The 27566-nt window shown below is 43.7% G+C and overlaps 1 protein-coding gene across 3 annotated transcripts in view; it reads right to left on the bottom strand.

The window, feature by feature from the left end:
• Nucleotides 1-27566, bottom strand: part of PCDH15 (protocadherin related 15) — a 692202-nt gene that overhangs the window by 291006 nt on the left and 373630 nt on the right. For all 3 annotated transcript variants that reach the window (XM_039384770.1, XM_039384768.1, XM_039384769.1), the window contains exon 5: nt 5932-6050. In XM_039384770.1, coding sequence (XP_039240704.1) covers nt 5932-6022 — 91 coding nt within the window. In that variant the 5' untranslated portion in view covers nt 6023-6050. The remainder of the gene's footprint in view (nt 1-5931; nt 6051-27566) is intronic.

The raw sequence follows: 27566 nt of genomic DNA, 5'->3' as shown, positions 1-27566 counted from the left end.
TGTTGGAATCTGGGATTTTTTCTTCCTCACCAAGGAGATTCCTGCCTCATCCATCCCAGCTCTGCCACAGGGAAGACACAGGTACTCGGTCCCTTCTGCCAGGAGACCCAGGGTTAAAATGTGCACATTAACTGAGATGAACCTTGTTTCAGTGCTCATATTTCAGGAATAACTCACCTCTCACCAAAGGGAAATCGATCTCCTGCAGGCTCAGAGCACTGCTGGTGGCACTTCAAGGCAGCCCATCAGTTAAGACTTTGAAGAACTAAACCCTTCAGAGGAACCAGTGGCTCAACTCCCACTCAAAACACATCAAGGGCAGCTCTTTGCCCTTTAGGGTCACTGCAGAGCTCCCAACCTAAAGCAGCAAGTGTCCACAAAACAAACAAATTACCCCTGTTTCGAAGAACAGACACTTTCCCTTAGGCAAGAACCTGTTGGCATTTCTCTCCTCTCCCTGGATAAGTACAGTGCAGGGCTCAGGGAATGATCAATGGGCTACAGGTATTCAAATATGCATTTTCCAGACTTCATTTCCTGCCCAGCAGTAATACATCAAGGTCTGAAACTATTTTATTTCCAAAGCAGCCTCTTGAGGTGATTTGTAAGGCCCTTTAGTTATTCAATTTTTGTAGTGTGAGACGCTGTTAGACTGAATAAAAGACAGATAACTAATAGAGGGGGCCCTGAAAAACAGCTGAAGGGGCTCATGCCTCAAGAGTCCTGGTGGTGTAAGAGGATAGTTGTGCTTTTCACAGAAAAAAAAAAGCCTTTTTTAAAAAGGAATCTCCCACTCGGGGTAGTGCAAAAACCATTTAAATGGCTATTTCTTACATTCTGATAAAAATACACGTCTGCTTAACACTTATTAAGTACAATACATTTTTAGATGAACAAATTCTCTGATTAGCCTCAATTTTATTCCATTTCAGATGCCAACATTAACTACAGATGGACTTTACCTCAGTCAGTTCAACACCTTCAAAGTGCTGAAGTGGGCAAAAGATGTTTGTCCCTGCCAGGCCCACAGACCTTGCAAAGCCTGAGTTCCAGCTTAAGAATTCAGCAAGGATACAGTTTTATGTTATGTTAACCTGGAAAATAAACTCAGTGAGCTCTTGTTGTTCATCTCAACTTTTGGTTGGGATTTTTTTTTTCCATGTGCAAAAGAAGTTGGGAGTAAGAGTTTCTGCTCTTTGGGTACCAAGGCCAAAAAGCTTCCTGTTGATATTAACAAGGTTTGCCTTTAGTTTGCTCTTAAACCAACCATCCCCTCACTCCTTTCTCTCAGTGGCAGGAGGATAAACAGCAGGGAAACAGAAAACAAACAAAAAAAAGCAGATATTTAATGTTTTTCCACCAATTCCCACTGAAGTCAGTTATTTCCTCAATTTCTCCCTATCATAGATTTTATCCCAGACAAGCCTATATTCCCCCCCAAAACCAAGCCATGTTGATTCAGCCCCTGAAGGGTCTTCAGACAAAAACTATCTTCTATTTCAACAGAATAAGGTCATGTTTTTTTTTCTTTTTTCCTCTCCAACTCCATGGTAAGTTCGACTGCAATAAAATGCTGACACACATTCCAAGCAGGAAATATTCCCCCTGCAGACTTATCCTCGGAGAAAAGATCCAACCAGGAGGTCAGAATGAAACCAAACCACTGAGCCATCACTGACAGACACTTTCTACAGCACTGATGTCCATGGCTCAACTCGTGTTCCAAGGGCAACTCAAGGGGAGGGGAGGAGAAGGAAAAAATAGGGGAGGGGAAAGTCTTTTCCAACTGAGCTGACTCAGTGGTTCCCAGCCCTGCATCAAACCCACGTGGAATTCCAGTATTGCTGCTTTGGATGGGAGGTGACAGGGTGGGATAAAGGTCCCTGGCCAGTGGGATGGAGGGGGACAGGAGACACTGAGCTGTGCAGGGGAACACGAGCAGCCTCTGCAGGCCCAGTCTTTCAAGGCAAGGGAAACCCCTAAAACACAACCCAAATCTGCACCTGCATTACAAGATAACATAATATGAACTAAGATGACCTCAGCTCCGAGTGTATTAATGCACAATTCTTGTCAGAATTCTTGTTTTCCAGCTAAGAGCCTTCAGCAGAAACGTAAAGGACTTCAACTCCTATTCGTTCACGTGTAAAAAAAAGATCAAAACAAGTCAACTGGAGTGAAAAGCAGCCCCAACAATCTTCAAAAACCCTTCAAAGATGCCACTGTATGAAACAGAGCCCCACAATTCACAACCCCAGCAAATATTTCTGAAAATTCCAGTAACAGATTCATTGCAACTTCTGTTGGGGGACCTTTTAAAAACACTTTGTGTTTTTAAAAGTGATCAGAATTATTTTTGCCTTTTTTTTCATCTCTTTCAAGAGTAAAGAATAAATTAGTGGGACCCCCAAGCTCACATCTATCTCCTTCCTGACAGGCATGTCCTAGCTGCTGAAGACAATTAAGTCCATTAATTGTCAAATAATTATTGTTGGATTGGTTTGGGTGGCATGAAGTGCACACAGACAGCTTTTCAACTCAGCAGCCTTCTCTCCTGACCAGAAATTGCTGCTAAAGTGTTTCTTCAAGGCACAGACATTAGATTAGAAAGAGGAAAAAAAGAGAGCAATTTGATCTTGTGTTTCCACCTTCCTCCTCCCTGATTTTTTCTAGCCTGAGAGTTTGCCTCTGAATTCAATAGAGTAGCACTGTAAAAATAAAAGAGATTTTAGCTGACCTAATTTCAGATATTGCAAGGCTACAGCTGACATTTCTACTTTTACTTAAGCTAAAATATTACGAAAAAAACCCCAAACCTTTGCAGCGTTTCTTCTGCTTGGAAGAAAGACAAGAGCAGGAACTGTAAACCCAGATCTCCTCCTTTCAGAAAACCAAAACCAACCAACCATAAACAAAACACCCGCTTATTCCCCATCCACCCACAAGCCCAACATTTATCCTGGCAAATATCGAGCAAAAGAATAACTATGATACAAAATAATGATAATATAAATAGAATTATTAGCATTATCATTCGCAAATATTATTTCTTATTAAATATAATTTATTTATAGAAAATGAATGTATTTATTATTAAAATAATTGGAATTAAACACTGAATGGGATCATCGTCAGTACACTGAGACTTCTTTTGCTACAGAGTGATCAACATTATTGAGGTTTTTAATAATTTGGGGGGGATGGTGGTTTTTAATAAAAGGGGCTGCAGTAGATGGAAAGTATTTGCATTTCATCACAAACAAATGAGCTCCTGGGGAAGCTTCCTACTAAGTCTAGGAAGAAAGCAGCCTCACCATTTCCGAGGCAGTCTTTGCCTAAGTTTTAAGGCTACTTTGTCACATCATTAATCGCTGAGGGTGGGGAAGGTTTGATGACTCAGGAGGCCAAGCAAAACCCAGGTGAAATAAAGAAACTGGGAGCTAATGGTGCAAAATTCAGTAAGAGAGAAGAGCAACTGAGCCAACATGCACAGCTCCCACCAGGAAATGGAGCATTTGTGTGCTGGAAGCAAAGAAACAGCTTATCAATTGTGCCAGAATTGATTTTCTCCTGTTTGTACCCCTGATCGTTCTGCTGTTAAAATAACCACACTCGGCTGGAAATGGCACTTGCTAAAAGCAGGGGGGTTTTGATGTTACACGTTGGGTTACAAATGTTGTTCCTGCACATTAGAACAACTCCAGCAGCCCCAGCACTGAACAGAGTTTTCCCTTCAGCTGCAAGAAACATTATTTCAAAGTAATTATTCCTGTAAGCATTGCCTCGTTAGCTGGGTGGCATTTGCTGAGTCACCACTACCCCACCTTGGCTTAAATCCATTTCCAGATCACTTTTTCTCTATTAGAGAATTAGGGCATCGATTAAAAGTCCTTTGAGCTCAGGTTTACCCTTTCCTGAACACAGGGTGGGGGTGGAAACCAGTTCAGGTTGTATCAGGGTGCTGCAAGTTCCTCAAGAAACAGCATCTCTGAGCTGTTCCCCCCAGAAAGGGAACAAGGCTCTTGGCAAATTTATTTTCAGTGAAAGGCAGAGCTCCTCTGTTCAGACTATGGAAGAGAACATTATCAAGGATAAACCTAAGTTTTGTGATGAATAAAATTGCACGAGCCAGGCTAAAAAAAAAAAAAAAAAAGTCACCCAAACAACATATTTACAGTCCTTTTTAAGTAAGAAAGTTGCTCTGTGTTTTCAGTCTATATTAATGAACTATAGATGCACATGTAAGTGTGGAAAAGTATTTTTCCCTTCATCTGAATCACCTGGAACTAAAAGGGTATGATCTGAATACCCTTGGGATAAAGACATGAACACAGAATTTTGTCATGTAAGTGCAAAGGAACAAAAATTGTTGAAATCAGTTTTCCTGTTCTGAAGATCAGACTGTCTGTTACCATCCTGGCTGGGGCATCCCTGCCACGTGTTCCACACCCTTCAGCATCACTGAATTGTAACTAGAAACGGGTATTCAACCAAAAATCCCCATTTTGTTTCCATCAAAGATGCCTTTTTGCACGAACATTATGTTGCCAGCGTGGGTACAAATAAGATGACAGTAAAAAGTGTTGCTTTAGATTTTCAGCCTGCCCTGAGTGGTCTTGTTTCACCCCAGAAGGGACAGAGCCCCCCCACGCTCCCATCATCCTGCTTCCCCCCCAACAGCTTATTCCCATGCCAGAGGACATCCCACTGCCCTGCAGCCTCTCCTCCATCAAACAGAGCATTTCCCTCCTCAAACAGCCACCTCCAAGGTCAATATTGCAAAGCCTAATGGTGCCACTCCTCTGCTGCAATAAATGATTAAAAAGCAAGCTAATTGTAGCCAGGCACAGATCAAATATCTGAAATATGAGCAGCTCGAACGCTCCACTTCAGTGTCAGGAATGACAGGGATAATGACAGGCTGGAAAAGGGGAGAAAATTAAATTAGCTCTCTTGGACATCACGGGCATCAAATGTAACGTGGGGTTGGGCTGGGGGATGGAAGGGAATGAAAGGACATTTGGAGAGCAATTAGTAGAGCAAGAAAAATAGGCTTTCGACTCGATAGCAAAAACCAAAGCAAAGCCTTCTATCCTGCTTCAATTTCTAATGAAAGTAAAACTACTGGATTTCAGAACTGCCAAAATAAAGGCTTCTAAAAGAAAATCCAGCTACAAAAATCATAAATATGAGCAATTACAATTTACTTACATGGAGGGTTTAAGTGCCACGCACGAGCAACTTCACTACAGACACTCTGAAACCATACTCAGTTTTTACTTATCCCACTCGTTGTTCTTAAGAGTATTTAAGAAGAAGTCTGACAGCCTTTGCCCTTCAACTTCTATAAATTGTTCAGAACAATAAATTCTAGTCAATTCTCCAGGTCTGGAATTTTTTATTACTATGGATCACTGGCAGAACACATTTCTGGTATCTTGTAATTAAATTCAACCAAAATTCTGTGAGGAGGAACATGAGCTACTGGTGCCACGTTTCAGGGTTCCTGAAGTCTTCTTTCTCCAGAAAACCCTCATTGTGCATCTTTTCCCAAGTTTTTGGTCAGACCTGTATACAGTCCATTAATAAGTCTCTCAAACTCCTGTTCCAACCATGACTGCTGATTTACAAACAAAGCAAAGTAAAGTTTGTTAAAGCTTGTTCAGTGATTAAGACAAAACAAAATTTTTATGCTGAAGTCTCACACTGAATAATCATAACTTAAGCTTTTCTCTTGCTTAGTAGATCAAGAGCTTTGTAAAATAAAACCATCGGTGGAAGCTGAAACCGTGAAACGTTCCCAGGTCTTTCTTTCTTGTAACTTTTCTTTCCTACCAAACTACTTTTTCCTGTCAAAAATCCGGGTTAAAATGTTAGCACAGGCTCATCCCACCCCTCCCACAGCTCCACCCCCCTCAGCCCAAAGCTTACCTTCATCATTCTGGGCCAGAGCAGCTGCCAGGACAGCAGTGAGTGCAGTCCCCACGGAGAGCCATTGCCAGAGACAAAGCTGCTGGACCATTTTCTGTCACACTTCACTCCAGGCAGATCTGGAAGAGAGAGATTCGATCCCCACATTAGTCAACCCACCTGCTCCAGGGGGAGTGATTACAAACTCTTTCCCAGGGGATGTGTAGTCTCTAAGACCAGGGCACTGTTTCTGCAATAAAACCAGAAAATTAGCAAGGTTAACCCCATCAACATCAATACATATGCAGGCACTCATTCACTTGGTAACTATGCACACACAGCCCTCCAAGGAAAGAAAATGCAAGTTTCTTGCTTAAATCAGGTCTGATTTCCCTAATTAACATGCACTAAGGTATTTATGCCATCCTTCCTGCTTTAGCCTTCTGCTTTAAAGCACTTTGGAGAAGCGGCTGGAGCAGAGAAATTCCATTTATTAAAACCAGTGTTCCACAAGTCCAGAGGGACCCAGGATTCCAAGGCATCACCCAGGAAAAACACGAGTGACCCCCAAAGATGGTCTTCTTTAATGAGACACTGTTGATTTGTGTCCAGGAAAATGGGAAAAACAAACAACAACAACAACCCACCAAAAATGCCTGAAACTAGGAAAATAAACTGGCCAAGACAGGTCTGGCTGAACTCCAGGGCATATTTAGAGTGAGTAGCATTAGGAAGTTCTGGAAAGCTCTGGTTTATGGCTCCAATAAAGAGAATTTGCATATTTCTGTAGCTCGGAATTAAATTATTTAAAAATATTCCTTCAAATTCAAAGAAAGGTTGTGATAAATTCAATGGACTTGTCTGGAGAGAGACTTTCAGCAATAAGAAAACAAGCTGTTGTGTAAAAAGGGTTGAAGTGCTGCCAGTTTTCCCAAGCAAAGCACTTCACCTGGATTTCATGGCCACTTTCTGCTTGGACCTTTCTCTGGGGGTTCCAAAACTGCTGTATTTGATTCCAAGGCAAAAAACCAGCTTGGTACCCCCCCACCTAAAGCCTCAGCATTCCCACATCCCATCCTCTGCCAGCCAGGCACCAGGGATGTGCTGTTTCCCTGCACAAGCTCACAGCAAACACAAACGTCTGGGCAGCATCAAATTCACCCAAACACCCAGAAATACCCACTCAGGGCATAAAAACAGCCTCTTACATCACTCTCAAGAGTTATCCAAGCCACAGGGAAGCAGGACTTCCACTTCCAACAAAAACAGGTGATAGCTCCATGGGACAAGCCAAGAATTTCTCAAAGAGCTGAATTTATTACGAATCGTATCTTGCAAAGCAAGATATGTGCATTCAGAGTTTTGGAGGAAAATCTGTGTTTTTTTTTTAAAAAAGGATGAGGGAAACAAGCAGTGAATTTTAATAAACCAGATAGAGTGGCCCATGTTTACTTAAATATTGAAGGTGGTTGACACTATCTGTTTCAGATATATAAATATATATATATTTACACACACACATATATATATGTATATACATATATATATATATACACACACATATAGTTAGTTTGCTTCCAGGAAATCTCCTATAGGTGGGATCTCAAGGTTTTTCCCAACCTTAATGGTTCTATCCTATGATCTGAGGCTCCCTTACACAGCAAGCAGAGCTTTTTTTTTCTTTGCAAAGGACACAGATCACAGTTGACTTTTTGCCTTCCAGTGGATTTTAATACCAACATTCACTGTTCCAAAAGCTGTAAAAAGAAAGGGGAGCAGCAAAACACCACTTGAATCCCACACTGCACATGTTGCTCCTCTCTCATCTGGGGGTTAAAGGTGAAGAGAGGCTTTTCCAATCTCCATCTCTGCTCAGGTCAGACTCTTCCCACCCTGTCCAGCAGCAGGAGGTCTCTGCAGGCAGCTGGAGCAGGCAGCAGTTCCAGGAAGAACTTTAATATTAGGCATTGAAGAGGGATGCAGCCTGTGCCTGAGTGAAGCAGTGGCACAGATCTCATGGCACTGCTCGTTTTCATTTCCACCAGGCAGAGCAGCTCAGGGTTTCAGAATTCAATGATTCAACCATACAAAAGCACCCACCTTCCTCCTCTCTCCTCTTTCTCCTCCCCCTCTCTCTTCCTTCTCTTCCCCTTGCACTTCTCCTGCCTTTCTGTCCCCAACCCCAGCAGAGAATCAGTCACAGAACCACTAAGGTTGGAAAAGACCTCCAAGATCCCCAGGCCCAGCTGTCAACCAGCACCACCCTGTTCACCACTAAACCTTGCCCCAAATGCCACATCCACACAGGTTTGGAACACTTCCAGGGGTGATGACTCCACCACTGCCCTGGCCAGTCTGTTCCAATGCTTTATAACCCTTTCCATGAAGAATTTTTCCCTAAAATCCAATTTAAGCCTGCCCTGGTGCAACTTGAGGCCATTTCCTCTCATCTTGTCACCTGCTACCTGGGAGAAGAGACAAAACTCCCCCCACCTCACTACAAGCTCCTTTCAGGGAGTTGTAGAGAACAACCTCAGAGAGGAGAGAGGAATCCCAACATCTTCAATGTGAATTCGTGTCAAATGTGAAATTAGGGGCAGTTCAGATGAGAACTTCAGACCTTCCTAAAGGGCCTATTATTCCCATACATGTGAGGAGACCGGAATTGCTCTCCAAGATCCCACTATCCATAGGATAAAAGCTATTTAAAAGGCTTGACACAGCTATGAAAAGGAAGCAACAAACCCATAAAATATGTCAGCAATAACCTGACAAGGCTGTTACCTGCTGAGAAAAAGAGCAGCTGGTTCTTTCTTGGAGACAAATAAAAGTAATCCTAGAATATCCTGAGCTGGAAGGGACCCACAAGGATCATCCAAGTCCAACTCCTGGCCCTGCCCAGACACCCCAACAATCCCACCCTGTCCCTCAGAGCTTTGTCCAAACCCTCCTGGAGCTCTGGCAGCCTTGGGGCTGTGCCCACTGCCCTGGGGAGCCTGGGCAGTGCCAACCACCCTCTGGGGGAAGAACCTTTCCCTGAGATCCAACCTGACCCTGCCCTGGCACAGCTTCCTTGAGAAGCCCACTCAGCAATATTTCCAGTGTTGCTCAAAAGGGGTTTTGCCCTCCCTTTTGCTTCCCAAAATGCTCATTTAATCACTGTCATCCAGATTTCCCCTTGGCCAACTAAGGTCCTTCTGGATTTTGCAATTGTGCCTTCAAACAACACAAAAATCACTTCCACCATAATATATTCCAACCTTTTACATCTCAAACTCCAGAAATGGAAAGTTCAGGAGACCGCCTTGGTTTCTTCAGGTCAGCCAAGGGAAAAAAAAAAAAAAAAATCACATCCATGTGCAGATTAAAGGTGTTACAAGAGCAAGAAAGAAGAGCTCAGCCCCACTTCAGAGGCCTCTGATATTTTATTTCACAACCTTGAGAAAAACTCCAGCTTTCCAATCACGATGTGCTATTTTAGAAAGTTATTCAGAGCTCAGCTGACACCCTTGAGTTGAGTCTGCTCCTGAGAGATTTTTAGGACAGAATCTTGGCAGATTTATTTTTGATTTTGATGAAATGTCAAGTTACCCACGAGGAGAGCAACACTGCTGCTCCCAGAATAAGCAGCTCCATATGCAACTGGAATACAAGAGAATAAAAATTGGCCCCTGTTTTTCCTTCAATTTGTACCAGAAAAAAAAAAAAAAAAAAAAACAAACCACAGAAAACCAAACTTAAAAAAACCCAAAAAAGCCCACCAAAAAAACCCAATAAAAACCCACATTAAATAAAAACCATAAAAAACCCAAACTACCTCAAAAACAAACAAAAAAAGGCCAAAAAACAAACCCACAAAAAAACCCAAAACCCCACAATAAAACAAAAAAAAACCCCAAACAAGCAAGCAAAAAAAAAACCCACAAAAAGAAAAATACCAAGTATAGAAAATGACAATCCTGAGTTGAATTATGAATTGATGAGAGAGGGAAGATCTGTAAAATAAAGACATACAATATGTCTACAAGACTTGGGATTTTCCTGGAAAATATTCTCATGTTGTGACAGAAGAATTTGAAATTTTAAGAGGGGATAAACATAAATTAAAAATCCCACTGAATATAAAATATCACTTATGACATCCAAGCACCTTGGATATGGTCAATAATGACATTATGGTAACCTCAAATAATTACTTACTTTTAAATCTGGTGTTACCACACTACTTAAAACACTGCATTCATATGAAGCTGAGCGGGGAAATATAAATAAATAACCAGGTATGGTTGGGGTAAAAAGTATTTTTCAATGCTTGTACAAAATTGTTCTTGGTATGGAAATAAAATCTGAATTTTTGAAGTTTTTTGAAATAAGTACAGGCTAACACAGTCTAAAGCCACCTGTTGGGTGGAACAAACTCTTTATAAAAGTTACACTGGCAGAGAAAGGCAGGCCAGGGAAGAAAATATTCAAAGTTGTTGACATGGTTAGGAGGTAACAGAACAAAAAACTAGTGTACAAATAGCAAATCCTTACCCACACTGATCTGTGATAAACTCCTGATCCAAAATCAGAACTGAAATTCCAGCAGAACGCTGTGTTTCAGTAAATCAGAATTACAGATCCATAGAATGGTTTGGGTTGGAAGGGACCCAAAAGATCGTCCACTTCCACCCCCCTGCCATGGGCAGGGACACCTCCCACTAGCCCAGGTTGCTCCAAGCCCTGTCCAACCTGGCCTTGGACACTTCCAGGGATCCAGGGGCAGCCACAGCTTCTCTGGGCAACCTGTGCCAGGGCCTCCCCATCCTCACAGCCAGGAATTCCTTCCCCCTATCCCACCTATCCCTGCCCTCTGGCAGTGTGAAGCCATTCCCCTTGTCCAGTCCCTCCATCCCTTGTCCCAAGTCCCTCTCCAGCTCTCCTGGAGCCCCTTTAAGCCCTGGAAAGGGCTCTCAGGTCTCCCTGGATCCTTCTCTTCTCCAGGTGAACCCCCCCAGCTCTCCCAGCCTGGCTCCAGAGCAGAGGGGCTCCAGCCCTGGGAGCAGCTCCGAGTCCCCTCTGGACTCGCTCCAACAGATCAACATCTTTTTTCCCTACTTAAAATACTCAATTTGAATCAGAAAAAAAAAAAAAAGAAAACCTCAAATTTGGACTAGGCTTGCAGGAAGCAGAGCCCTGACACCAGAACTGACCTCTGCACCCCTGATTTCACATGAAACAGGGACTGTGGTGGTGCCACACCACAAACAGTCACCAGCTTGGAGTGTTCTCTCACCACGAACAGCAAATCTGAAAACAACTTTGAGGCCAACACTGTCAGGGCTTCGAGCCACTGTAAGAGCAGAGAGTGCAAACCTCAACAGAAATCATTAAGTGCCCATTAATTCAGCAGACATGTAAACAAATATTTGCCACTTAATATACATGTCAAAAACAATGGCTCCTGAGAAACTGCCATGGCTGGATGAATACCACAGCATTTAAAAAGTGATTAAATACCCATTTGTATGGGTTCTGTTAATTTACACAATCACCCAGAACTCCTTCAAGCATCAGAAGTGACATTTTGGTGAGGGGTGATGCTCTTTGTCTATTACACTTGTGATAAATCTTTATAACTATGTATTTTTAAAAGTTCACGCACCTGAATTGTTTAAACACAGGAGAAATTATAGTGGACAGTTTTATTATAAGGCTCATCTATATTATTACTGATCTGATGAACTCAAAGACTGTGGACACAAAAGAGGGAGTCTCTGAAGTGTAGGTGTTTACTCCAGAGAACTGGTGCCATAATAAATCAGAAATGTCAGTAGAAACAGGGGAAAAAAGCCTCCTACAGAAGCCTAAAAGGAGATGGATTTGCTTTACAGTCTGACAGCCTTCCTGGTTGGGTTAAAGCTACAGTTCATTAAACTGTGTGTCCCAAATGGTTTATTTTTGTTTATTTTGCCTAAAAAATTATGTTGAACTGCCAAGAGAATAAAAACAAACTTCTAAGTTCTTATTTAAACACAAGAACAGATACACAAAAAAAACTCCCAAAATTCTGTTTTTCCTCAATGCCATTCTACACCACAGTCACTTCATCTGGTCTCCTCTGAATTCATATCCATGATTTCCACTAAATATCTCAGGGGTGTTTACTTGGGAACTCTAGCAAGGTCCTGAGCCATCTCACTGAGGGTGCACATCTGGAGCACATCTGCTGCAAAGCTGCACTGCTGGAAAACACCCTCACGTTGGGCTTAACCAGAAAAATAAACCACAACTCCACCTCAGGGATCACCTCAGCTAGTTCAGGGCATCCTGGAAGGCTGAATATCAGCCCACAAACTCCCTCCTGAGCCCATCCCACAGCACCTCCTTATAACCACGGGAAAAGCCAGTGAAGGAAGCCTTTACCTCTGAGTTCAGCCCATGTAAGCCAGCTCTGGCTTTAGTTCAGCAGCAAGCATGAATAACTCTGTTTACTGAAGGCAAATATCTGTTTAAATGCTTTCCTGAGGAAGAATTCAAGCACAAGCAAATATTTGGCTGATCTGGTACTACACTGAATAATTTACAGTGCAAACAGAACCCTCTCTCGAGTTTTGGATCTTCCAGAAAGCAGAACACTACTACAGGTTTTATTTCACTAACACTTCTTGGGCACTTAACACGTTGCTCAGCCTATGGATTCCTGGATTTACTCAATCCTCCTGTATTAAAGAGCTCTCACACAACAGGATTGGCACAGTTGATTTGGATTTTGTTATTCTCCTCTCTCTGGGTAAAACCTTTCAGCAGGATGAAGAATTTTAAGACCGAGTTTCAAGATCAAACATGCTCACACTTGATTCCCTTTTCACAGCTGCTGGATCTATTCCAGCATAAACAAACACATTAAAAATAAAGTAACATTGATGCTCCATTTCTGTCTCTTGTCCTTGTGTTAGCAGGGTCTTGAGTTTTTAGCCTTACTTGGAGACAGCATTTTTAGAAAGCAAAGACACAAGAACTGAAGAAAAAACTATGACAATTCACATGAAGAGCTGAAGAAAAATGTTCACCTGCAACTTGAAATTCCTCATTATGTTCTCTCTATCTACCTTGAAATAATTCACACATAATTCCTGCTTGCCCATATTCTTCTGAGGGCTGCTGGCTTTAATTATTTCTTCGCCCCACTCTTTAAATGTATTATTTTCTGTGCCTTTCTTGCAGAAATGATTCTGCAAGAGTCGATGAGATGCCACTGCCAGAGCCAGGCACTGCAAAGCCAAAGTGAAGCACCAGTAACAGGTTGTAATCCCAGTAACTTGCCTCTGCATTAGTAACAAGTCATTCAAAACTTCAGTGAAAACACCACGGTTGGCCCTGGACCTAAATGTGAACGATGCATTTTAAAATTTAACTTTTTAATGCATTTTCTGTATTTTTAACAAGTAACCCAGCTATTAGGTGGGTTCACACGATCACAATCACTTGGCCATGGCTGGGTAAACAGGGCAGCCAATCCACTCCTGCCAGAAATCCCATTTTTTAATGCATTATGAAAAGATTCCGTTTCCCAACCCCCCTGCACGGACTTAGCCTATAAAACACTGTCCTCACAGAAGCTTTTGAGTGCTTAATCCAAAGCAATTGGTAAGTTTGGGCTGTGACACTGTTCATTTGAAACTCCTGCTTTGCAGATGGTGGCTCCAGAAAGAGGAGAGAGGAAAGACACCCTAAACCCCTGAGAGCAGTGCCAGCAGGACTCCATTTGAAAAGTGACATTAACTGCCTAACATAAAAAGATTAAAAGAAATACAATCTCTGTTAGCCAGGAGTAGTGAAATTAATTCTTTGATAACCTTTGTCTTCACAACATATGCAGCCAGAGCTAAAGCTACACGCTGAAGTGTCAATAATGAAAATATACTTTGATATCAAAGTACAAAGATGGGTTTCACTGGTTTTACTGCAAGACAAGGATTGGATACTATCCCAAAAACCTCTCTATTTCTGCCTTGCCAGAGTTGTTTCTCTCCAAGGATTGTTCACTGGGATTACTTAACACAGAGGAGAGAATCAGAGGTGTGAATCTCTCTCTGCCACCGGGAAATACTCTGTCAAGAGTCCCCTCTGAGAGTTCCTTGTAGGAAAACAGCCCCCAGATCTTCACTAACACTTCAACACTGGCTTGTGTTATGACAATGGAAATGACCCAAACTACATTAAGTGAAGTTATTTGACTGAAGAAAATGACATTTTTTTCAAGCAGAATTTATATGCTGCAGCTTCTCTTCTCCGAGACAGTTTTAATTTAAGTTTTGTAAAAATCAACACCCCAAAACTTGTCACAGCAAAGTCTCCCTTTCTACAAACTGAGTGTTCCTACTTGCCTGTTGGTCACCACACACCAGGAGCAGTGTTCAATAGACCCTGGAGGAATGACAGGGCTGTGCACTGGCTCTGTTGGAGCAGTTCAGTGCAATGACATGTCAGAATTAACATGTGTACACACATACACACACGTGACACAACCTGAACAGACATAATGTTCAGCTACTTCTGTGGCAGGGTGAAGGTTGTGGTACTGGAGATTGCTGGGCCCAAAGCTTTAAAAATAGTCCTGGCTTTTGAACTTTGGACAGATGACAAATAATAAGGCTGATTAAGTCACATAGTTGTCACACACCTGCAGCAGAATTCAGGAGTCCTCTAAAAAGCAAATGTACCTCCTGTTGTCGTACAGATGAAGGCAGGGTCCAGCCTGCCTTCCTCCACACCCCAGGGATACTCCAAATAAATCTCAGTCACCTCTTCTCCCACCAGTGCCTACCTGCTGTTAACCCCAGTGGCTCCTCGTGCCCTCCAGAGACCAGACTCCACAGCACAGCTCATCCTAAATTAAGCTATTTAACAGGAATTCAGGTTTCTTTTCTAGAAAAGAGCAGCAAACAGCAGGTTTCATCTTGGATCCCAGGTCACCTGGTGCATTCCCAGCTGCCACATCCTGCTGCACACTTAAATCAACAGATTTAAGTGACCCACGAGCCAAGGACAGGAGGAGCCTTCCAGACAAACCACCTCAGATATTCCATGACACACCTGTCATGTTTAGACCTCTCTCACATCACACCACAGCTTTCTGGGGAAGCCTCCTCAGTCTGGACACCTGGATTTGAGGCTGCTAATCACGCCACATGGCAGATCTTCATTATTTTAACCACATATCTGCTGTTTATCACCCATATTTTTTGCCTACGCTCCCTAAGCCTGCCCTTCAGGTTCCTTCTGCTCCCATCCCACAGCAACCCAAACCCAAAGAGGTCCTTGTCTTGCCTTCCCCCACCTCCTGCACTGTCAGGTGCTAGTTCTGCACATCAAACACACTTGTCATCATCACTCCTAAATAGCTTATTCCAAATCTCACACCCCCCTCTGCTCTCCAAGCTTTTCCATATCTCACACCATGTCTATCAGGCCTCAAGCACTCTGTCATTCCTCTGCTCCATCACCTTTCTTCCTGGTATTTTGCAGGGATCTTACCCTTAAAAATGCCTCTTATCCCTCCCTTAACAGGCAATGAGAACATAATTAGACATGATTACTTGTTTTGATTATACTTGGATTGCTTTCTGAGTTTGTTGGCCATGAGGGAAAGGAGACAGTTAATTATTTGCTTGTGTTTTGGCATATTTAAAAGGCTTCATAAGTCTGCAATCACTTCCCTCTTGACATTGCCCAGAGAAGCTGTGGCTGCCCCTGGATCCCTGGAAGTGTCCAAGGCCAGGTTGGACGGGGCTTGGAGCAACCTGGGCTAGTGGAAGGTGTCTCTGCCCATGGCAGGGGGTGGACAGAGATGGTATTTAAGGTCCCTGTCAACTCAGCCCATCCTATGACTCCACGATCCACTCATCTCCATCCAACCATTCCACCCTCTAAACCTCCTCATGACTCCAACTCCCCTTCAGCCCTCTGCCAATCATGGATATCCATCTCCTGAGCCCCCATTTCTCCAAATAACCTCACACCTCAGTACTGCCTCAGCAATCCCCAATACTCAGCATCTGACTTCCTAGATTTCCTGGATTTTGGCTATTTCTGCTTTCCTCAGAGCACACAGCGCTCTCACCCGCCCAGGTTTCCTTGGCTATTCCAAGACCCTTGGCCTCCACATCTCTCAAGCAAATCCTTCTCCTCTCTTCCAACATTCCAGACTCTGAGAAGTGCTTATGCACAGTGATGAATGGAGGTTTTCATCCTGCATTTCTCAGCCCCTTTGTTCAGCTGCATCTGCCAGTGATTCACACGTTGCAGAGCTGGGGGGGGGGTGTGCCCACGGATTGGGACATTTGGATGTGCACAGGGCACTCATCCAGGGACAGTTGGCAACAGGGAGCCTCCCAAAGCTGCTGCTGGTGGATTTAAATACACATGTGTGGGGGTTTTATCTGCTCAAGTATTTCTTTATTTTTTTAAGTCAAATATCCAGGCAAACCAGCAAGAAATGGTTTCCCTCTTCTGAGGGACAGAAGAGAAATAATCTTAAAATTCATTCTGGAGGCATAAGAAATCATGGCAGAGATTACTCTGGGAGATGTGCAAGGGCAGGGATTTTCAGATGGTTCCTGGTTGCCACAGAGAACTGTTTCCAGACCACAGGTAGACTGACACATGTCAGGGATCACTACCATAGAATCCCAGAATGGTTTGGGTTGGAAGGGACCTTAAAGCTCAGCCAGTTCCACCCCCCTGCCATGGGCAGGGACACCTCCCACCAGCCCAGGTTGCTCCAAGCCCCGTCCAGCCTGCCCTTGGACACTTCCAGGGATCCAGGGGCAGCCACAGCTTCTCTGGGCAACCTGTGCCAGGGCCTCCCCACCCTCCCAGGGAAAAATTCCTTCTCAATATCCCATCTAACCCTGCCCTTTGGCAGTGGGAAGCCATTCCCCCTTGTCCTGGCACTCCAGGCACTTGGAAATAGTCTCTTCCCATCTTTCACGTTGGCTCCTTCAGGTCCTGGAAGGCCACAATGAGATCTCCCCAAAGCTTCTCCTCTGCAGGCTGAACAATGTGGGAAGTGATGCAAGCTGAGGACCCCACTGCTGCACTTTAAAGACATTTGCTGGAGTCATTCTGTGTAAATGCAGAACATACCTTGGAACAGTTAAAGCAGTTTTGTTGAACACGAGAAATCTAATTGTTTATTTAGATACTTAACTCATGGGTACCATATCGAGGATTATTTCCCAAAGAAGTTCAGCCCAAATGGGTTTACAAATATTTAACTATTAAGGTATCCAAGAAAAAATAAGATCCCTAAAGGAAATCCAAGAGTACCACCAAAACTAGAGCTTTCACAGCTTCTGCTTTAACAGCACAGCAATAGCTCATCAGTCAGAGGAATGTTTAAAAACAAGGCTGTATTATTCTCAAACTTCAAAAGATGTCAAACTAAAGAAGACTGTTTCACCAATTTGCTGTAACATCTCATTAAAACAAACAAACAAACAAACCAACCCCAACTAACCTTGTTTTTTGACAGTCTTTAAATTAACAGCACCCTTATACCCACACAAGGTCACAAGCCCCACCAGTTTTGTCTCTGACTGAGGCCAGATGGGGGAGAATGGGCAGAAGTAAACAAGGAAATGCACTCAGAGATGCAGATATCACTCAATATAAGGACAGCTCATACACAGCAACAGGACCTGATAATGTTCTCTCCCTCCTCAGTTCACTTCCATCTTCCTACTTGATATTTTCACTGTTATTGAGCTGGGACTGACACTCATACTTCAATGAATTCCATAAAAATTGCCGTTCGTAAGTCACTAAGTTAAATAAAGTTGAATAGAGTCTGGAAACTATCAGCACAACTTGGACACTCACTGACCTCCCCAAGGCATGTGGATGAGGCAACACAGACCTGCCAGGGTATGACCACAAGTTCAGTCATGGGATCTGAACCTCCAAGTTTATGACAGTCATGAAGCTCCAGAGGGACTTTTCACAAGGGCCTGGAATGGCAGGACAAGGGGGAATGGCTTCCCACTGCCAGAGGGCAGGGTTAGATGGGACAGTGAGAAAGGAATTCTCCCCTGTGAGGGTGGGGAGGCCCTGGCCCAGGTTGCCCAGAGAAGCTGTGGCTGCCCCTGGATCCCTGGAAGTGTCCAAGGCCAGGTTGGACTGGGCTTGGAGCAACCTGGGCTAGTGGGAGGTGTCCCTGCCCATGGCAGGGGGTGGAATGGGAGGAGTTTTAAGGTCCCTTCCAACCCAAACCATTCTCATTCTATGATAATAAACCAAGCTTCAGAAACTAGGGGTGAAGATGCCTCTTTTCCTTGGACCCAAAGCTCAGCAGCAGAGGCTCCGTATGAAAACCTGTTGACCCTCAGAATCACACAAGGAGAAGGACTTGTACCCAAGGGGGTAGGAAAACACAGGGGGAAAGGAAAACACAGAAGACAAAGCTCATGATAGGCAGCTGGGCAATGGTTTGCCTTTTTTATGGAAGAGTGACCAATGCCAATCCATCTTGGAAGCTGCTCTGATCACAACACTGAAGTAATTTTACCACCTTGGAATCACAGGGGTGAACCTGAAAGACACCACTGGGTCTGTTAACGTTGCCAAAGAGTTGATGCTCAGAACTGGGGATACCAAGCACAGATTCTTACTCAATGCTGAAGTTGGGACAATAAGGAAAGGAGAATGGACTCAAGAGTCACGATTATTTGTACAGGAGAGAGACTGGAGTTCTGGACACGGTCCTGAGACAGTTCCTCTGGAGAAAGGGGAAGATACATTCATGTAGTTTGCATCAGACAGATGAACTGCAGGTAAGTAGTGCCAAGTGAGGTGATCTGGTCCCTCCTGGGGCCTTGTTCCCCCTTGCACAGTGCCCTGGGGCTGTCAGGATGAGGAGGTACAAAAAATGCCCTGGTGGCAAGAACATAAGAATAGAATTACAGGAAACATTCATTCTAAAGACAAAATTAGAAGACAGTCTTCATTTAGTGTCAGAAGAGAGATACCTTTCAACTCGGGCATGTATTTGATGGGATTGGCATCAGTCCAACCTCACCCCTCAATTTTGGGGGCTTTTGTCCTAGAATGGTTTTTAAATGTGTAAAGAGAGGTTTGGCTCTGGGATGGTTTTGAAGGAGAGCACCCATGGTGGATGAGGTTGGCTGTCCAAGACGAAAGGCCGAACTGCAGGAAACTCAATTTTAATCCAATTCAGTTGTAAACAGGATAGAAAACTACGAGCCTACAGCCCAGATGAGGAGGCCCACGTGGTTTACTGAGGGCTGAGGGAGGTGTAGGTGGCAGTGCTGGAGTAGTGTGGAATGGAGAGGTGCCAGGTGACTGTCTGCCAACCGCAGAGCTCAGCTGTGGGGACAAACAGAGGGTTCTCAGCAGCTCCACGAGGACTTAAGTGCATTTAGTACCTGGGCAATAGCTTGGGAAATGAAGCTCCATATGGATGAAAAGGCACGTTGGGACAAATGAGATATTCATGTATGTAAAGAGGGATGGGGAATTTGTCAGCTTTTCAGCTGTTTTCCCCTCAGAGGGAGAGGCCCAGGGAGCTGCTGCAGTGCGATGGTACTGAGCTAAAGTAAACAAAGTGCTTGAGAGCATTAAGAGAGATAGAAAGAGGGCCTAAATTATAATGACATTATAAAGGACAATAAAAAATCCCTGGAGCATTAAACACTGTTTTTTTGGACATCATTTCACAAAGAGACACCGGAGAAGGACAAAGTCTCAGGAAGGATGGCTCAGCTGTGACGACACTGTGGGACCTAACCCTCCTTTCTCAAACAGAACAAGAATCCCCCAAAAAACAACCCCCACCTCTCAGAAATCATACAATGCTTTGGGTTGGAAGGGACCTTAAAGCTTATCTCATTCCACCCCCTGCCATGGGCAGGGACACCTTCCACTAGCCCAGGTTGCTCCAAGCCCCCTCCAACCTGGCCTTGGACACTTCCAGGGATACAGGGGCAGCCACAGCTTCTCTGGGCAACCTGTGCCAGGGCCTCCCCACCCTCACAGGGAAGGATTTCTTCCCAATATCCCATTTAAACCTGCCCTCTGGTAGTTTAAAAAAAAAAAAAAAAAAAAACAGAAAGAAGCCCAAGGCTTATTTACTGCAAGGAGACATTAAAGAGACATTAGAGATATCATCTGAAATCTTGATGACCAATGCTGCTGTAGTAACACACTTTTCCCTTGCCACCATAATATTTCTGTACTAGAGGAACACGGACAGAAATAAAAGAATACACACAAAGAAATCTTTTTCACACAAAGTAAACATTCAGGCTCCTTCAGGAAGTCATAATGACAGAGAGAAAACCAATTCTCCTCCCAGTTGCTATCTTTACAAACAATAACATCCTTAATTATTCAAGTTAAGACAAGGATATTCTGTGCTTCAGGGCTTTTGCAAACTTCCTGCAGGAGCCAGGAGGGAATACCCAGGTAGTGCTGTACACACCTCACCTCAGGTACAGGGGTCAGGAAATCAGAGCAATAGATGCTGAATGTAACAGATTAGTGGTTTAATTCAGTTGCTAATTTATATGTTTGATTTTTTTCCCCCCAGCTGCACGTTGTAAATTTAGGAAAGCCTACAAAGCCCTTAAATGAAGTGTGAGTTTCCTCACACTTCTCTACACTTGTTCCAAGCTAAACAAACTGCCTGGAGTAAGGAATTTTCTTCACCTTATGCAAATTTTACTCTAAAAGCATCACTCTGGCCCTCAGCACACAGGGAAGAGGGAAGGTACCATCCCTGAGCATAAGGCAGTCAGATTTTGGGAAGCTTTGGCTTAGATGCAACTGTTTCAAAAACATCCTGACTCAGCCCACTGCAAGTGATAACACATCCCCCACAGGCTTTCCCATACCTCTTTCTCCCTCACAGTTTTTATTCTACAAAAGAAACATTTAGTGACCCGTTATCTGACCAATCTCTTCAGGTTCTACTAAAGAAAAAAAATGGTTTTCCTCTTTGAATCTCTTAGTGTGATGCTGCAAGGCTGGAGGGGCACTGGGCTTCCAGCCTAAGAGATGAAGAGTTAAAACAGACTAAATGTAACACAGCAGAGCAAGCAAAAAGAAATAATCCACACTTTCACACAGTTTTCCAGCAGCAAGACTATTTTCTCTTTTGAAATGCTAATTCAATCCTAAATAGCTTCCCAGTGGCTAATTCCCAGTGCCCAGAGATTTTGTGGCTGCCCCATCCCTGGAAGTCCAGGTTGGAGGGACTTGGAGCAACCTGGGTTAGTGGAAGGTATCCCTGCCCATGGCAGGGGGGGTAGAACAAATGACATTTAGGGTCTTTTCTAACCCAAACCATTTTAGGATTATATGAAATTATACACGTGTTTTTACAGTGCCTGCTGATGCCAGTAATCCAGTACCTCAAGGTGCTGAAATCAGGATTCATCTCACGTTTCTGCAGAAAAAGCAGCACCTACTGAACCCCTAAACTTGCACAACTCCGTTCTCACACAACAATGAGAATTAGAATTAGAGAGGTCCCAGGCAGCAGTACTGCCTTGAAGGCACAACCCACCCGTACCCAGCTCCCCAGGCAGCATTTCTGCTACTTCGTGCAGTAGATGCCTCCAACTCCATAGAGACCACATCATTTTCTCCCCAAAATTGGTATTGGAGCAAGAAAATGGTATTTTAGAGGTCCTTTAGTGCCACGACTCATTTGTTGAGGAACTGTGTTTTGTTCTGAGCTCACTGTGCTGGCACCACTGAGGGACCTTGAGGGCTGTGCCCAGTTCTGGGCCCTCAACAGGAGAGACCCGGAGGGGCTGGAGCGTGTGCAGGGAAGGGAACGGAGCTGGGGAAGGGGCTGGAGCAGCAGGAGCGGCTGAGGGAGCTGGGGGGGCTCAGCCTGGAGAAAAGGAGGCTCAGGGGGGACCTTCTGGCTCTGCAAGTCCCTGACAGGAGGGGGGAGCCGGGGGGGGGTCGGGCTCTGCTGCCAGGGAACAAGGGACAGGAGGAGAGGGAACGGCCTCCAGCTGTGCCAGGGGAGGCTCAGGTTGGCCAGGAGGAGGAATTTGTTGCTGGAAAGGGTGGTCAGGCCTTGGCAGGGGCTGCCCAGGGAGGTTTGGAGTGCCCATCCCTGGAGGTGTCCCAGGAAGGCCTGGCCGTGGCACTCAGTGCTCTGGGCTGGGGGACAAGGTGGGCATCAGGCACAGGGGGGACTCGGTGACCTTGGAGGGCTTTTCCAACCTCAATGATTCTGTGATATGTTACTGCAGTGACATCAAGGTTTTCCTGGAGCTACCTCCTAATTCCCACAACTGATGTGGGGCATCCTCCTCGAGGGAGAAAACTGGGAAAAAAAATCTCCTTCAAGACAAAGCATTGCAGTAACAATAAGATGTTTTGCCTTGGAGGGAAGCCACCAAAATCAAGGCAAAATCTGTACAGAGACCTTTGGGAGATTATCCAAACTAGGATCCAGAGAGGAACACTGCCACTTGTCCTGAGGACACTCAGTCTGAGGTGGCACAACGAAGTTAGAGAACATCACAGCAATGACATGAATGCTACCCCAAATTTGAAGTTTAAGTTATCAGTGCTTTCTCATAATTTGCACCTTGAATGCATTAGATGGTTTTAAACTTGCTGAGAGCAGATTTTTTGAAAGAAACACCTTCAACAATCTAAGTGGATCGATGGGGTTAAACAACTTCCACACCCTATGCCAGGGTTTTGGTTTTTTGCCACTCCCCTTTGAAAGGTAGAGGGGGAAAGAAATAAATCAAAATAAGGATGAGAGCAATAGTGCTTTGAACTTCACAACCTTTTTTCAGTGGTGAGACCCAGCTTTGGCTAAACCTCCTCTGAGTCCACTTATACTGGACACCTCAGCTGGGAAGGCAGAAACTCTTCAAAATACCTCTTGATGAGGAGATTTACCCTGAACAGCTTATACCTGCTGTTAACAAGGTGACTGTAAATCACTTTAGCACAGGCAACCTCAGTCATGACTAAAATATGTCATTTTTTTTACTGAAATTAATCTCAAGACATCTCTATAGAGGGTTTTTTCTACTCTTGCAGTTTGCTTTCAAAGTTCTGTCGAATTTCTCCTCAAATCTTTTATGCATGAGCCACTTACCCGACGCTTTAATCATCATTTATACCTTCCTCAGAACAAATACAGACAGGCAAAAATGCAAATACACATATTTAGGTATCACTTAGGGTGCAGTCATAAATACTACATGTAGCTGCACACACATTCGATGCAGGCAGATTGCAGAAGCTGGTTCTGCAGATGTCCCCACAGGAAAACCTTGGGAGACTGGGAAGTTATGGAAGTGGATGTTGGCTTTCTGGTCCACAGTCCTCTTGCAGGATCTTTTAGGATAAAATCCTATTCATGCCCTTCAACATAAATCTCGTTTTCAAACAGGGTAAGGCCTTTACCCAACTGAGAGACAACGTAGCACTGCAGTTTTTACTACATTTGAATATGAACTATTCAGCACAAGACATCAGAATTCTTCTACTATTATAGGTGGTGGGAGAGTAATGCCCATTCCAAACCCCACCATTTTATAATGGGAAAACACAGGGAATTCACCTGTGCCACACAGCTGCTCTTTGGAACTGCACTCTGCTTTCAGTGTCCTTGTAATTGCTTAAAATATAATTTGTGCCTGAACTGATTTTTAAAATACACATTTAGAGACTTGGGGTTTTTAGTCGCAGGTTCCCTCTCAAACTTTTCATCACGAAGAACAGACTGACCAGTTTGAAAAATGTTAGCCAAAAATGTTAACTACTACTAGAATAAAAGGTTTTCAGAACTATTCTGCTAATGAGATTTTAGTTTGCTCCAAACTGGAAGTTTGACAAGATACAGAATTTTCAAATTCATACGGAACATAGAATGACCCAGTAGACTGCTCTATGTCTTAATGCCTGCTCTGGATTTCAACTCAAACTAACAATTATCCTTTAAATTCTTGAAAGGAAGGATCAGTGCAAAGAAAAAAAAAAATCAAATTACAAAAAGTAATCATTGTATTTTGGAGTTGAGAACTTACATTCTTTAAGGGAATTACAGACTCACAGAATGGGTTGGGTTGGAAGGGACCTTAAAAATCATCTTGTTCCAACCCCTGCCATGGGCAGGGACACCAAGTTTTCAGTCCCTTCCAGTGCAGAATTAGGCCCAGGTAAGCAATGACCAGTATCACTCTACAAGAACGTTTGTGGGGTAGAAAATTCAGAGAATTAACTTGCTTAATACAATCAAGGGGGTTCAAGAGCACTGAAGTTTCCCAACACTGCTGAACTCCTCACATCTTACCTCATCATTTTTCACCAACCCCCCCCCCAAATCCAGCTGTAATCCATTAATATTCATTTCTCCCTTGCCTTTCTGTTCCCTCAAGCTGAATCCCACAGAAATGGGGCTTTGTTAAAGGATTCTTTTTCCTCTTTGGGGATCACTGGCACAGAAGGCCTCTGACTCCAATCCAATTACCCGAAGTCGTGGAGACCTGCCACTGCACTAACCAGACAGTCCAAGTGAGGTCACTGGATCGATAGGAAAAGTAGGAGTCAGAGCCCAGAAAATCATTGTTAAGGTGAAGGAAACAGCAGGGCAGAGAAGCCCAGGAAGCTGGGCTTGTCCCTGGAGTGAAGGTGCAGCAGATTGAAGGGGACAGGCTCCACCCCAACCCAACGATCAGCTGACAGCATATTTAGGATATAAACAGACAATGTCCTCTCTAAATAGATGGGATCTTTAATACCGTGGAAGGTATTGTTTGCAGGCTCTGCCATGCAATAAACTGATTTAGCAAAATGTCAGGTTGGAGGGAGGAGGCAAGAAACAGGAGGTGAATTCCTCCCAGAAGAACATAAACTCTGTGATTGCACTGAAAAAGGCAGTTGAAGGATTTACTGATCTGCTGGAGTATTTAATGAAATTATTCTCATGAGCATAGCCTTTATGAGCTGGATCATTACTATCCCTCCCCCAATAACTCACTCCTTTCTCATTATGCAAAAAAACTTCACATAAATACCTTTGCACTTATCATTTCTATCACTCGTGTAACTGGAAGGCTCCTGTTTAAAAATCATCTTACACTTCCACTTACCCTTATTCCATGGCATAATTCAGCATAAAATTTCTAAAATCCAATTCTGAGCGTCCCAAAACACAGGGTAATTTTGCTTTGTGGCAGGACATCAAGTCCATTCCTATTTCATATGAAAGTTTTGTGGAAAGTTAATTAAACGTCCAATCTGACCATACATTTGGTATTATATAGTAAATGCAGCTCACTATTTAAAAACCATAACAAGTGGCTGAATTGCAAAACACAACAAGAAGGTGGCATCTCTGAAAAACAATTCAGACTTTTCCATTCTGTGTTCTCCTTCCCTCCCCCCACGTACACTGAGAGGGGAAATACTCAACACAAGACAGTCAATCTGAATTCAGTAAAGGAACAGAGGCAGACAACTACCATTTCATTTTTGGAGGAGCTCACACACACCACTATCAATCCTACAACTGGACAAGCAGTAATCTCCTTTTCACCTACATAAGAGAAGAAGTTTCCATCCTGGCTATATAAACATTAACACCAAAAAAAAGAAGCCACTGAGGAGTTAAAGTAGTATGAAATAATTCTTCCACCCTTACAAAGACAAAAAGTTTTCAGTCTGGACAAACCCATGGCTGATCAGCCACAGCTGCTTTACCTCCTATGAAATCAGAGAGAAAATCACTAGGAACACAAAGTGAAAAAACCCAAAACAGTAGGAACTGCTTTTGTGTGATGATGCTTCAGAGCTTGCACTGGAGAGATGGGAACTCTCTGTCCTTGTCCCCCTTTCCCTTCAGACATGATTACACACCTCCGTCACATCCTTGTTCTGTCATTCCTCTTCCAGGCTGAGTCCTGCCTTACTTAGTTATTCTTCCCAGAGAAATTATTTATATGTCTGAAATTAGATCTGTGTGGAATTGTCCCTGCATTTCGTGAAATCTTTACAACGGGGGAAAAAGCGAGACTAATTCCAAGGGAGAATGAACAACATGTTTTTCTCCCTCCTGTGTTTCAGTGGAGAAACTGAAAAAAAGTCTTTTCATAAAATCCAAATGCTTAAGAAAAAGAGAAGCTGTCAACACATCACCACCACTGCTTCAGGACAGGGGAAAAGGCAAATCCCAGGCACCATCCCAGGTGCTGGATGTCAGAGCCAGGATCAAACTCATATCCTACACCTCTGTGAACACTGGGCCTCTCAGTAGAGGGGAAAACCAAACAAACCCCCCAAAGCACAAATCAAGCTCCTCTAGTTCTTCCCCCTCAGTGGAACACTCCCAGTTCAGTTTTGTCTCAGCTGTGTGGTCTTTGCTGCTTCACTGCTCTGTCAAACTAAGCAAGAAAGAAACAATGCACCTCATCTTAAAAAAACTCTCCTTGGCTACGGAAAAAGCAGCACTATTTTTGGCAGGTTGTAGCTTTTCTGGGATCACACAAATGTGACCTTACTAGGCCCATCTGCTCCCTGCCCCAGCCCTGGTCAAACACCAGCTCCCTTCTCTTGCCTGTCCCCTTTCATCTCTTCCATTAACTCACCTGTCTGACCTTTCCCTGGAAAATCAGTCCTCCATTTACTCCAATTTTCCAGCGGTATCCCGGCTTTCAGAGATGGGAAAGAATACTCATCTTCTAATCTGCCCTCCAGGAGAAGTCATTAATTGTAATAGAAATGCTGAGGACAAACCAACTACGACACATTATGTTGGTGTCCAACATTTCAAGGGCTAAATCTCTGTGTCAGGATTATACATCACCAGACTGCAATGACAAAGAAGGTTTTTTGAGTAGAAAGAGAGTTTTAAGCCATCTTCTAACAGTGAAAGGCCATCAGGATATTCCTCAATAGAAATCAATAATTTGTCTTTCTACAGAGGAGTCGTTTTGACACCTGTGTTCCCAAACCAGAGCAGGAACCCTTTGACACTCCACTTAGAAGAAGCACTTAGTCAGGGCTGCATGCAAACGTAACTGAGCCTGGCTGGTAGAAAATAAACCATGGAAAAAAACAGGCAGAGAACATAAAAAAAAAAAAAAAAAAGGAGAAACAAAACAGTGTGTCAGATCTGCACATGGATCTGCAGAAGCAGTTGCTGACTGTAAGTCATTTGTGTGCCAACCTGATGGCAGGGGGTTAAGACACCTGCAGAACCACTCTGCAGCTCAGCTCTGCCCTCACTGGTACTCCTCAGATCAGAGTTCTGACCAAAACCTGCCTTGAGGGAACAATATACAAAAATAGGGTGACCACAGCCTTCCTCTTCTTCAAAAATCATCTGCTTTAACAAGGGATGACGAAGGCAAAAGCCATGCAGAAGGTTGGATGGGAGAGTTACACTCATGGGAGGCAGAGAGGTATATTTTTATACAGTGGGGAGCAAAAAAAGGTACTTTTAAAAATCAACATTTAATAAAAGCAGAACAACTCCACTTCATGAACCCAATTCAAAGTTCTGCTGTACAGACATATGGCACATAATAAAATGGTTAGAAATTGGTTAGAGCTGCTGAAATACCACTGAAAAAACGAAATTATTTTCTAACAATACTCAGCTACTGAGA

The sequence above is a fragment of the Pipra filicauda genome, unplaced genomic scaffold, assembly GCF_003945595.2.
Source record: "Pipra filicauda isolate LSUMZ 115617 unplaced genomic scaffold, ASM394559v2 scaffold371_size1224239_pilon, whole genome shotgun sequence".
In the NCBI taxonomy this organism is placed as follows: Eukaryota; Metazoa; Chordata; class Aves; order Passeriformes; family Pipridae; genus Pipra; species Pipra filicauda.
The sequence above is the reverse complement of the archived record's forward strand: the minus strand, read 5'-3'. Positions and strand labels throughout refer to the sequence as shown.